At 42.5% G+C, this 12,691-nt stretch overlaps 1 protein-coding gene across 3 annotated transcripts in view; it reads right to left on the bottom strand.

The window, feature by feature from the left end:
- NRG3 (neuregulin 3) overlaps window positions 1–12,691 on the bottom strand; it is a 575,245-nt gene that overhangs the window by 94,518 nt on the left and 468,036 nt on the right. For 2 of the 3 annotated variants that reach the window (XM_044420021.1, XM_044420020.1), the window contains exon 4: window positions 3,215–3,236. In XM_044420021.1, coding sequence (XP_044275956.1) covers window positions 3,215–3,236 — 22 coding nt within the window. Of the gene's footprint in view, window positions 1–3,214; window positions 3,242–12,691 lie in introns of all 3 variants that reach the window. The other variant, XM_044420018.1, reaches the window with a different exon arrangement.

Raw genomic sequence — 12,691 nt, 5'->3', positions numbered from 1 at the left:
TTCTCTAATCCATGCTGGATTTGCAGTCAAAGCAACTTTCACTGCATAGACATCTACAGTATTGTGCAAAACTTTGGAACATTCATGGTATCACTTTGTGGCTCCATTTTCACATCTTGCTCCCATAACTGCATACATTTAAGTAGTCACAGAATTGCCTTCATATTAGTATTAATTTCCATCTTAATGTTCACCTAGTTGGCTTCCCAGTTCCCTGAATTGTGTCTCTACATTCTTCACCTAGATCTTCTGCCATGTTTTTTCATCTAGTTGCTAGCCTCTATTATGTTCCACAGAAGGATGGCAGCCACATAGCAGAGAACCTGAATCTCCTCCTGTTATGCAGACAGTGAAAGCACTCTGTATTTTTAAATTTTGACTCAACAATAAATATGGCTTTAACTTGCAGTTTCTTCTTGCATTGATATGCATCTGCTGCCACGGTTGTGTTTCCAGGTGTGGGATACTGTTTCAGTTCTCCAAAGATTCCTCCACTGAGAAAATTTAGAGTTGCTCCTATATTAATAGGCTAATATATTTCAGGGTTTCCCATATTGCTGTCTGACTGTTTTTTGACCTTCTAACCTGCCTGAGATTTTTCAGAGGTTTTTTTTTTTTAAATTCCAAAAACATAATCTTCTTCATTAACAGCTCTTGGCCTATTTGATTTATCGGGGGCTTTGGCTTGCTGACGTGTTAGATGCTTTGCTACATTTGGCATGCTTTAACAGAATGCTCTTTTCTCCAGAGAAGAGCAGTTTCCCCCCTTTAAAGGAATGCAATTTCTGGAGAGGACTCTTCTTAATCTTCTCTATATCTTCTCGCATGGCAGGGAGATTTCAGCATGCAAACAGGAGGGTGGAAGTTTGATTCCTTCCAAAAGGGCCATGATCCCCAACTGGGTGCACATGAGCTTGCCCAGAGGTAAATGTATAACTTGCCTAGAGGTGCTAACTTGGCTCGTAAAGGAACGGACCCAATCACAGCCAAATGAAGTGCCAAGGTGGAGAAGGAAGGGCAGGCAGCATGGTGAGGAAGGCCCACGACTTTCACCATTCTCCCCTGGTATCTCTGCTGCCATTTCAAACAGGTCAGGCTGTACCCATGCTGCTGACTTCAGATGTCATGACAAGCCACCCTGAGAAGAAGCCACCTTGAACAACCCAACAAGTCGTGGGCTCTCAGTTTGACTCGTGCATGGCTGACAACCCACACTAACAACCCCCACATAGGTTCATACAAAACAACAAACTACTCTGACAGGAACAAAGGTGGCAATCCACCACCGTGGGTTGTCATGCTGTGCAAACCAGGTCACTGGGACATATTTCCGGGTAAATATTCACACTGCAAATCTCTTTTTGAGCTGGCTCCTTCTGATGTTTTCTTGCACATGCTGGTCAGGCTTTCCCTTGCTACGTGTTTGCCTTTCAAGTACTTACACAGAATGCAAAATCTAGCAGTTCTGTCAGCAAGCTACCAAAATCATGGCATACTAACTATTGCATGACTCGAACAACATGATTTCTGTTGTTATTGATCTGGCTTTCCAGTACATTGTCAGCTTTCTTAGCTCCCGGTGTATTTAGCCATTTCCTCTTTTGCTTGTTCTACTGCCTGTCTAAAGATCCATACTTGATGTTTGTTATAGGGTTCACATGATTTCACAGGCATTTTACTGCTTCTGCTTCTCCTCCAAACAAGGCGAAAACACTCTTCCAAAGGCTAGAAATAGATGTTGCAGACCTGGTTCTATTTTTATTTCAAATCTTTACAGCCCATGGTCATTTCATATTCTGGGGACAGAGCTTTGGGGAACCACTGTGGAATTGCAAATGTGTGTGTGTGTGTGTGTGTGACCATTTGTGCGGGTTCTCCTTTATTGAATAAAGCAAGGGAGACCTTTCTCTTTTTTAGCTCTTTTTCTGTTTTTGGTTTTGAGCTCTTCTCAATAGTGATAGGCAAACCTGCATAAACCCATCAGGTCATTCAAAAAGCCAATTGCATTTTTCAAGGGTTTGAAAGAATCGTTAACAACAAAACTGAAACACAATAGAACAGCAGGTGTGTTTGTGTGTGTGTGTTTGTGCCGAGTCTGTCTGATTCAATTGTTCAATCATTCCATAGGGAAAGTAGGCTGCCCAGTGGGTCTCTAAATTGTGAACCCTCCCCAATTTGATTAGCATTGCTCCTCTCTGCAGAGGTAAAGGGTTGGTCCACTGGAATTAAAAAGACCAGCATGGGAAGTCTTGCGGGAGCGGGGCTGCTCATCAAACCCCGTATCTGCTAGGAACCATGGGTCACTGTAAAACAAGGTATGCTTTTTCAGAGGGGAGAGGATTCCTTTTGATGACCCCCACCCAAATACCATGGATGCTCTGCTTTGCCACAACTTGAGATGCACCATTGCACAAAACCATCCTCTGCTCTCAGCACTGGCGGAACTTCACTGGATAAACACATTTTCAGCTTCGCCCACTCTCTACTTCTTCCCTGAGAATGAGCTGATGGCCACCCTCCCAAGAATACATCTATCCCTGTTTGGGCACTGTCAAAAGAGTGTCACTCATCCTTCCAAACATGGCCTTTATTAAATATGTACTGTTGACTAGTGGGCTAAAATGTTAGGACTGCAGTGGAGGCTGTGACCTCATAGGGAATGCTGAGTTTCAATCAATCCTTCTATTGCAAAAAGAAAAGCTTTATTTTATGCTACAGCTTCTCATTTATCTTCAAGAAGACTTTCTAAGGGTCAACATATTTTCCCTGCCTGTCTGGATCAGATTAGAAAAAGTGGATGCAAAGAGAGGGTGTTTAACCCGCCAATTCTTCCTCAGCTCAAAGTGGTCATCAGTTGTTGTGATGTTCTCTTATCTACCCTTTAGCTTTTCCTTGGAAATAAGAAAGCAACCCAAGGAGGGCAATTGGAGAAGAATAATGATGACTTAAGGAGCATCCCACCAGTTTGAGCTCCAGATGCCTGCTTACTGCCTGATAACTACTTTTCAAAACAAATAAAATACTTCTACTTTGAATCAAAATTCTAAGTATAAAACCATTTTAAGACTGCTACTTAATATCTCAGCATGACAAATCATGGTCATGCTTGGGATTCTTCACAGAGCCTGAAATTCTTTTATAGAATACAACGCAATAAAATGTGAAGAATGTTAATATCAACAACATCAAATGGAAAGGAAATGTGGAAACTTACCCATGAATTCAATTCCTAAATGGTGAGCTGTACCAAGGAAAGCATGTAAATGAAGCACAAGAGAGAAGAATAAAACATCAGTAAAGAATTGTAACATGAAAGAAAAGAGTTGCATATCATCATCATCCAAAGATGCTTTAATGTAACACCTACACTCATGAAGGTATCACAGTCCTTAAGGTCCTTCTGCATCACCTAGGATGCTAAAATATGATAAGGATAGTCCGAAAGCACCTCAGCCCATAGAAATATCTGAAGACTGCACATGCCTTAAAGCAGGGGAGTCCAAGTGCAGGAGAGCACAACCATATCGGCACTGACATCCACATGCATTGTGGGCTGGGGTCTGGGGACACACGCACTTGCGGTTATCTCAGGGTGCAAAGATAGTCACAGAGTTCTAGAGATTGCTGGGTGGGGTTGCAAGGGAATTCCTTTGCCTTCCCACAGCAATGATCATTGTGCTTTTGTTTCCCCACTGCTACTAGCAGCAGGCAAACAGCAATTCTGGAACTGCAGAATCTCTCCCTGAAGTGGGAAGAAAAAAATGGTAGGGCCCAGCTCTCTGTGGGGGTTGCAGATGTGGCCCCAGGAACAGCACTTGTACGTGGCTGCCCTAGTTGGTTCGTGTACTTCCTTAGCCACCTGGGCTGGATCCAGACTGGAAATGCAAGCTCATCAAAACCAGTTAATTTAACTGCATGTCTAGTTATGCAATATTCATTGTGCAGTTTGTTTCTTTTGGTAAACTTGACCAAGATATAAGCACACGCCTACTTTTCAAAATGACGCTGAGATCAAACACCTTTATCTGATCTCCACGAAATGGAAAAAAAATCAGATATAAAGCAAGATCAAGCCACATTCTTTTTTTAAAATGTGTGCCAAAGAGCTGATAAAGAACATTTGTTTTAAATGGGTCAATTACAGTGCAGAAATGACAAAGCATGTCAAGCTGTCTGCCATCTCCTCTAAGGGGCCAGTGATCTAAGACAGCAAAACACTGCTTTCCTCCCATAAATGCTGAAATTATCAAATGTTGAAGTAAGCCGCATATATTTGTGGAAGCCAATTAAAGAAGCAATTGGACTTAATATGCAAAAACAAAGCAAATACACAATACTGGCATGCCATTCCCCAGTAAACAAAAGCTGTGAATATTTGTTTAAATCACATTGTAAGGACAGGAGAACCAGGCGAGCGTGAGTTTGTCAAGTCTCACTGGACTCCACTTTGAATCTTACCATCATTCTCATTCTCATTTTTCTTTCTGCTTGAATGGTGTGCATTCAAAAGTGCACATTTTTATTGATTCCAAAAGGCAAGGGCAAGGGCAAGGGCAAGGGCAAGGGCAAGGGCAAGGGCAAGGGCAAGGGCGGAGCAGAGCATTGGCATTTGGATTACAAATAGGATGATTTTTTTTTTTTTTAATCTTAGCTGGGAAGAATAGTGCTAGCTAAAATGAAAATATTACCAAAGCTTTTGTTTCTATTCCAAATGATTCCCATAAAAATTGATAGAATTTTTTTTTGATGATTTAAATTCTCAAATTTCGAGATTTATATGGAGAAAGAAGAAAACAAGGATTAAACTAAAAATACTTCAGGAGGCTAAAGAGAATGGGGGTTTTGGTCTCCCTGATTGGATGCTGTATTATCAAGCTTCTGCTTTAACGTGGCTAAAAGAATGGATAACCTTAAGAAATAAGAGAATCTTGTATCTCAAAGGGCATGATTTGCAAATGGGTTGGCATGCTTATATGTGGTATGAAAAGTGTAAGGTACATGGTTCTTTTTTAAGTGACTATATTAGGAAATCATTAATGTCAGTGTGGGAAAAGTTAGAGACAAAACTGTATAATAAATTACCAAGATGGGTTTCACCTATGGAAGCTCTTGTATATCCAAATGCATTGAACTTTGAAGCGATCGTAAGATATGATGACATTTTGGATAATGATGGAGGATTGAAATTGTATCAAGAAATATAAGAACAAGGATCTAATATTTCTTGGTGGCACAAGGTGCAGATACAATTGAGATATGCTAAAGACTATAGAATGTGGGGTTTTTATAAGGATGTAACAGCATTTGACCTGGTGATGCTTAAATCAGATGAGAAAATGATTAAAAGACTATATAACTTCTTACTAGATAGGAGAATGGAAGATGAACAGGTTAAGGAAACTATGATAATGTGGGCACAAAACTTTGGATATAATATTGAATTAGAAAAATGGCAAAAGCTGCGGGAGAGAAATATTAAGGTAACTTTAGCAACTTCATATAAAGAAAACTTGTATAAAATGTTTTATAGATGGTATTTGTTGCCAAATAGACTAGCCAAGATGTTTCCAAATATGTCAAATGGATGTTGGAAATGTAAACATAAATTGGGTACCTTCTATCATATGTGGTGGACTTGCGATAATGTGAAAAAGTATTGGATTAAAAATATATAAATGGCTTGAGGAAATGTTACAAAAGTCTTTAGCTTTTAAACCTGAAGTTTTCTTATTAGGCATTATACCCGATGATATTAGCGAACAAGAAATGCACTTGATTTTACATGTAATTATTGCAGCAAGGATTGCATTTGCCCAACACTGGAAAAGTGAAGAACCACCCCCCGATGAACTGATCCTAAAAAAGATCTTGGACTGCGCAGAAATGGGCAGATTGACTTTGCCACTGAAGGAGAAAGAAGATACTGACTTCTATCAAACCTGGGACTCTTTTCATTATTGGCTAGAGAAACGGGGTTTCACATAGATTCAAATATGTTCATAAGTTAACTTAAAAAGAAAAAATGTGGGGGCTGACCCAGCAGGTCTGATGTTTCTGATGATTGATGTTGTTTTTAGTTTTTCTTTGTATTAGGTTTATTTAGAATAAAACTTATTCAAAAAAAATTTTAGGTTGAAATTTTAAATTTAAATAAAAACATACCACAAAAGTTACAAAAGTTACAAAACTTGCAACATTATGAAATTAGAAAATTCAAAATGTACAAATTACAAAATTACAAATATACAGACTTACAAGATTTCCAAAATTTACAAATCAAATTTACAGAAAGAACTTTCTACAGAGTTCTCTTTGATATGTTCATGCCATGTGTCTTACTGAAATTTTCCATGCAAGAGTGTTATACATACATTACGTAATTGGGGCATGAGCCCCAGACAACCACGGCCAAAATTTCCTCCACCAACTTGCCAACTGAAACAAGGCTCTCAGGTCCTCATACCCCACCAATAAAGACGGTGAGTGGTGTGTCTTTGTAAGATTAAGAAAGGACTATACAGAATCTCCTGGGAAATGCCGTGAGTCTTCTAAAAATTTGGTCACTCCTCAAAATTCCTGAAAGGTCCCCCCCACCCCGTTCAGGTGTCCTTGCACCAATTAACTCACAATGAAGGGATCCTGACAGAAAGGGATGGGGGAACTCATTCAAGGCATCTTCAGCTAGCTTGCCATGATAAAGTAAGCTCAAATAGACCTTCTACACAAATTCTAAAGGGGCCTGAGAGTGAAGTAGAAAAACAGAAGAGATTTCTGTGGGAGAAAACAACTTCTGGAAAACTGGTAGACAGATTTAATCGCAGGACTGCACCAGGACAAGGAAGGAAGTCTGTTTTAGTGCAACAGGCAACAACCTGGCAAGACATTTGCAATGACTTTGCCTCCACAGTGGAAGGAAAGCCTGTCTTAGGGACTCTGGTGCATTTCCTGCTAGATTCTCCTTCTGGCAGCTTTAATTGTAATGGTGGGCATGGGAAGGAAGGAAGGAACCCAGCCTACCTGGTCCTACTCCCTGGCTTTTACAAAGAGAGGAGTAAGGAGAGATGAAGCCATCATCACTGGCACGCATCTCACACGGGGAGGGGGGCACTTTCAACTGCCCCCCCCCCAGATAATGGGAATGTTGCTTCCTGACTTCCTAGCATTTATAAATGGGGTTCAGCTCAGCCCCACTTCAAACATCAGCAGTTTTTTAAATTGTTCAAGCAGAACAGTCACCATAAAAGGAGACCAGCTATCATCCTCGCAAACTCTGAGTCCCCCCACCCCACCAAGATGGGCTCTTTAGGTAGTCTAATTTATGCTAACAAAATATATTGGGTGCCAGTTATCTTTTTCCTTACCTGTATGCTTGGAGAAGCCCATACTGGGAAGACAGTATCATCATTTCCATGTTCATACGTTTGTATATTTTGCATATACCGCAAAGTAAGCAAACATACAGAAAATATTTTGGGGGAAACAAAAACCTTCCAAGAGAAAACAAGTCCAAATGCCCCCGAGGACTGAGGTTGCTCAATAAAAATGGATGAGGCTTAGGAAGGGGAGGAAAAACATGAGTTGGAAAGGAATAGCTCTGGACTCAAGAGCCGCATTCTATGGACATATTCCACAATGCAGCATCTGGTTGCAGCTTCTACTTGTTCTTTATGTTCTTATTTCCTTTTCCAGTAGCAAGTTTTAAGTAACAGTGCCCTCAGATGATAGCCTCACTTACCATGCAGCCAAAATTATATTCTGCCTTAAATTCTCTGGGCAAACAAGGTCAATTTACAGGCTTGCAAATGGGTCCTAAAATAGCTTGGAACTCCCCCCCCCCCAAAAAAAAAAGTGAAGAAAAACAAAACAACAAAGAAATCAGTGTAGGAAGCAAAATTTACTACATTTTCCTCCCCTATAAAGTTCTTTACAACGCTCTAATGATTGGCACCAGCAGCGATATAAAATACAGCCTCCAAATATTCTTAATTCAGTACCAAAGAACAATGGTGGTTGGAAAAGCTTCCTACAAAAACTTTTAAGTTTTTTTTAAACTAATTCTCTGCAGGATAGTGGAATAAACTATTGATTTTTGTTCCCTGTGGTTGACAGAGAATAATTCACTTGAGCCTAGAAAGAACAGTTCTAATTTTGGAAAAGAAAAGATAATGGTCAATGTTACAAAAACTCTGATATGCAAGAGATGTAAATAACGGATCGTCTTAACGATTGCTGCGCATTTTGTTATCTTTCATCAGTTACTTAACAAATGTTTCCAGTTTAATAGCATTGACTCAGATCTGACTACAACCAGCCAGTTTTATAAACAAGATACTGGGGGAGTACGTTAATTTCAGAGTTAGAAATTCAGACTCAGCTTTTCACTGTGCAGTTTAAGAATTCAACCTGGATAAAAATCAAACTGTACCAAAAATGTCACCTCACCTGCATGGGAGGTGGTTGAAGCCCCATCATTGAGGGTGTTCAAGGTCAGGCTGGACATGCACATGGTGGGCATGTCATGAGCGGAGCCAGCTGGAGCTGGGGGTCAGACTAGATGGCCTGGGTGACCCCTTCTGACTCACTCCACTTCTTTTTTTTCTGTGTTTTGCAGGCCCAGTTGAGGTCATGAAATTGAGGCAGAATTTGGGGGGGGGGGGTAGTTCTTGGGCTAGGAGGAATTCATAATGGACTTGGCTACTTACTTGTCCTGTGCAGAGCAGTTTGTTCCTCCATTGCTCCTTGTGGCAATGGAACTCCAAGTAACTGCTTGGGTGAGCCCCCATATCCCTTTCCATGCCCCCTTCCTATATTGCCTTGTAGAACATAGCAATATTTCAGAGGCTTTGTGGGGGAGAAATGAATGGTGCCCCTCCATTAAAAAACAACAACAAAACCAGCAGCCCCCATAATGTCCTGACCAGGAAGCCCCTTCTGGGTCATTGGGAGGAGACATAGTGGCTTACTGGGATGGCAATTTAGTTTATTTATATAGCCTACTTTTTTCCTTTTAAGGAACTGGAGGCATCTTACATAATTCACTTCTTCCACTTTGCCTTACCCTCCCAACAAGAACTCAGTAAGGTAGGTCGGGATGAGAGTCTGTGACTGGCCCAAAACCACCCAGTGAGCTTCATGGCTTTGTGGGGACTGGAGCCCAGATCCCCTGAGTCCCAGTCTCACGCACTCTTAAGCACCACACCACACTGGCTCTCCATTCAGGTAAGCCATGGCAAGCCCATTTGTTAAAGGGAACCTGTGGACACAAGCCATGCTGCACCTGATCATTGTAAGCTCCTCCAGAGATCAAAAATATTTCCTGTGGACCAAACAAGATATGGGGGCAGGCTGGGTTGGCTCAATTTTACAACACTAATCTCAAGGTACCCCCGATTTTTGAAACAAACAACACTTTGGTTTAGCACTAGTCAAAGAAGACAAGGAGTGGGGTATGAGAGCAATGGATGTTTACTGGCTGAGGATGGGTCCTATTAGCCTCATTTAGCATTAACTGTGCAATGCAACACACACGACACAGCTGGTTTCTGAAGCAGCAGCGGGGCCTCCGTGTGCATGTGCTGAATCCCAAGCAAGAGGCTTTACCTCATGCCTTATCTTTATGTCCTTTAATCTAACTGCGCTGATTGCTTTTGTCAGATTCCAGGGGAAAGATGAGAAATGACTATTAAAACGGGAAGGAAATATTCAATTATGAAATTATAATACGACATTCTTTCTCGCTTCATCCAAAGGTTATTCAATAAAAATAGAATGTGTGTCATGATTTCAGAAGTGGATATCACAAAACGAGAACAGCATGAAATCTGAAAGGCATCCATTCTCCATACTCCGTACTCCTGGCATGTTGTCCCATAGGGACATGAGATCATTACCTGGGGTAATAACTTCTACCCCAGGAAGTTGCCAAGTAGACCCACATTATTCTAAATGCAGGCTGTGGTTACCTCTGGGGGAGGTCCCATTAAATCTCTATTCATTGCTTGTGTCAGATACCCAGGTACCTGTAGGTAAAAGCAGGCACCTGGGGGCATTCCAAAGCAGTATGTAGCCTTCCTCAAGTGTTTCCAGCTGGAGCAGGGCAAACCCAACCATGTTTCACCCCAACCTTTGAATTACCCCTTTGACCTTCTCCTCTAACTGCCCAGAGAGCCTCAACTATTGGGTGGTATGGAAATGGAATGAAATAAAATAGAAATTTAAAGTAAGGAATTACATGAAAAGTGGGGTGCTTTTGCCTATCAGGGGAAACTACTTTTTCCAGCATCCCCAGTGGGAAGATGCTGCTGCCACACCATCCTGCATTTCTGGTTCTCAGTGCAGTCCTCTGCCTTTTCTCTTGGAAGGGAATGCTCCTGAGCTCCTCGTTGCAAGCACCCCTGGCTTTTCAAGAAAATATATGCAAAGCCCTTACAAAGCTGTCACTCTCGCACCACCATGAACTCCTAAAGAAGTGCAGATTCGGTGATGCCGACTCTGCTTGTGTTTTGCAGCTTTTTGTGTCAGGCGCTTTTCATCCATCCGCGTTTGAGAATGATGCACCATTTGTGCAAGTGCACATTGGCATTAGTGCTTATTAGCACAAGTGCACAATTGGACTCATTTGCGCAATTCACCTGCAGCAGCGCAGAGACACGGCTTTCACCCCGCTGCAGTTCCTGACATCACTTTACTCTCTTCAGTCTAAACAATGAGAGACTTTTGCTCATGTGGTCCTCCGTGTGTGGCGGGGTGGGAAAGCTTTCTCAGGTGAGGGGCTGGAATGGTGGGCAGGCTACCCATGGACAGAGGGTGATGAAGGTGAAAGAGGCGAGGCTGTTTAAGCCTGGGGCAACGGTGCATGGGGTCCCCCACACACTGACCCGGATCCCCTCATACGCACCCTTCACACACATACCAAGACGCAGTCTGGTCTCAGGGAGGCAAATGTGCAAGGGATTCAGTTGCTTTGCATCCCTATACATCCAGTCAGTGGATTCCACAGCGGCTTTTTTCCTGGATTGTACAGATTCTGCAGGGGCCATTTTGGTTTAACTTTCCATAATTCTGCAAATTTGAAACCAATGTAAAAAAGCACTGACCGGGGCATTTGAAAATATTGTGTTGGATCAAGGACTGTGTCTGTTATGAATCTCATAGCGTCCTGCATGACTTAAGATGTGTGCCGTTCCTTGTGCCAATGTAAAGGGTGGTGGGGACGACTACTTTTATGCATCCCAAAGGGGAAACACGTGGCTGGTTTTTTAACATCAGCATATGGCTGGAGAGACAGATCTGGCCTTCAGCCGGTTACTGGTCTCATCAGGCCACCTGTAAGCCCCTAGACTTGGTTCTTTGTGTCTTGTTAACAATGACATGTTGCAGATCTCAATGCAAATGTGAGGACTGCTATCTCAGAGCTTCACACATGTCTTTGTCAACAGCTGCTGAGAATCAACTTGAGGGAGCTGCTCAGATGCATTCTCTGGTTTTGAACGGTGCAATGATTAAGGGCAAGCAGCAGAAAAAGAAAGCACGGGCCAATTTCTGCAATCCTGACATTTTGTATTCCAGCGCCATGTGAAATTAATAGCTCACTGGCAAGAAATAACCCCCCACACCATACACAGCATTTTCCTTATAGTATAAGGGCTGAAGGGGAAGAGAAGTATTTCAGTGACCTTCACAACACCTCCCACCCCACTCCCTGTTTCAATTTGCCCAGAGAGTTCTGGAGCAAAGAAAAACAAAAGCTCAACCAATGCATAGATGATTTGTCTGGGGCTGGGTGCTGGTCTCACGGAAGCACACCTCCAAAAGGTTGTTTACTGGATCTATGCGTGTCAATTGCTATTGTATAACACTCGCGTTCATCATGGAGCCTCACAAAAGTATAATATACATGACTGATTCCCACACCGCTTCCCTCCGGGAATGAACCACTGTGAACGGAATGGAGGCTTGTGCATTCCACCCCACTGGCTGGGTTCATCACCATAAAGCCAATGGTGCACAACCTTTCCAGCATGCAAATGACACCACCCCTGGGGTCACCCCCCCTCCTTCTGCCTCACACACACATGATGCTGACGCAGGCGCTCTCTGCTCACTGGAGGCAGAAGAGGAGAAAGAAGCATCTCCGTGGCGGTTTCTTGAGAACGGAGTGACACGCCCCTTCCCAGCCCTTGCCCCAATGCTCCCGACTGAGGCGGCTGCTATCGGAAAGAATTGTCCATGTGAGCATCACTGAGGGAAGGAAAGTGGTGGCAAAGAGGCCGGTCAGTTCTAGGGGGCTGCACTGAAAGGTGTGTGGGCATGGGGCCCATGAGCAGCACAAGACACACTCCTGCACTGACCCACTGCAACCGAACCAGGCATTTCTCTGTAATGCTTTCAGAGGAAAGAAAACAACACTGTGGACAGGATGAACATGATCTGCGTCCCAGTCGGCATTTCTCTGCATTTGAAAATAGATATGCCAGGGATGAGGAGAAGAAGGTACAATCATCACGCCTAACTCTGGATCATACCCAAAACCAGTAACTCACTTGGGTAATATGGGACTCTGCTCTTATGCCTCCCACACTTGCTTACTTACTTACTAACTTACTTATTAAAATGTATCCCATCCTTTACAGTGTCTCAGGGTGGTGTTAACAGAGATAAATAGATAAATAAGACACACCACCACAATAAA

The sequence above is a fragment of the Varanus komodoensis genome, unplaced genomic scaffold (genome assembly GCF_004798865.1).
Source record: "Varanus komodoensis strain SLA01 unplaced genomic scaffold, ASM479886v1 scaffold11, whole genome shotgun sequence".
NCBI classification, from domain to species: Eukaryota; Metazoa; Chordata; class Lepidosauria; order Squamata; family Varanidae; genus Varanus; species Varanus komodoensis.
The sequence above is the reverse complement of the archived record's forward strand: the minus strand, read 5'-3'. Positions and strand labels throughout refer to the sequence as shown.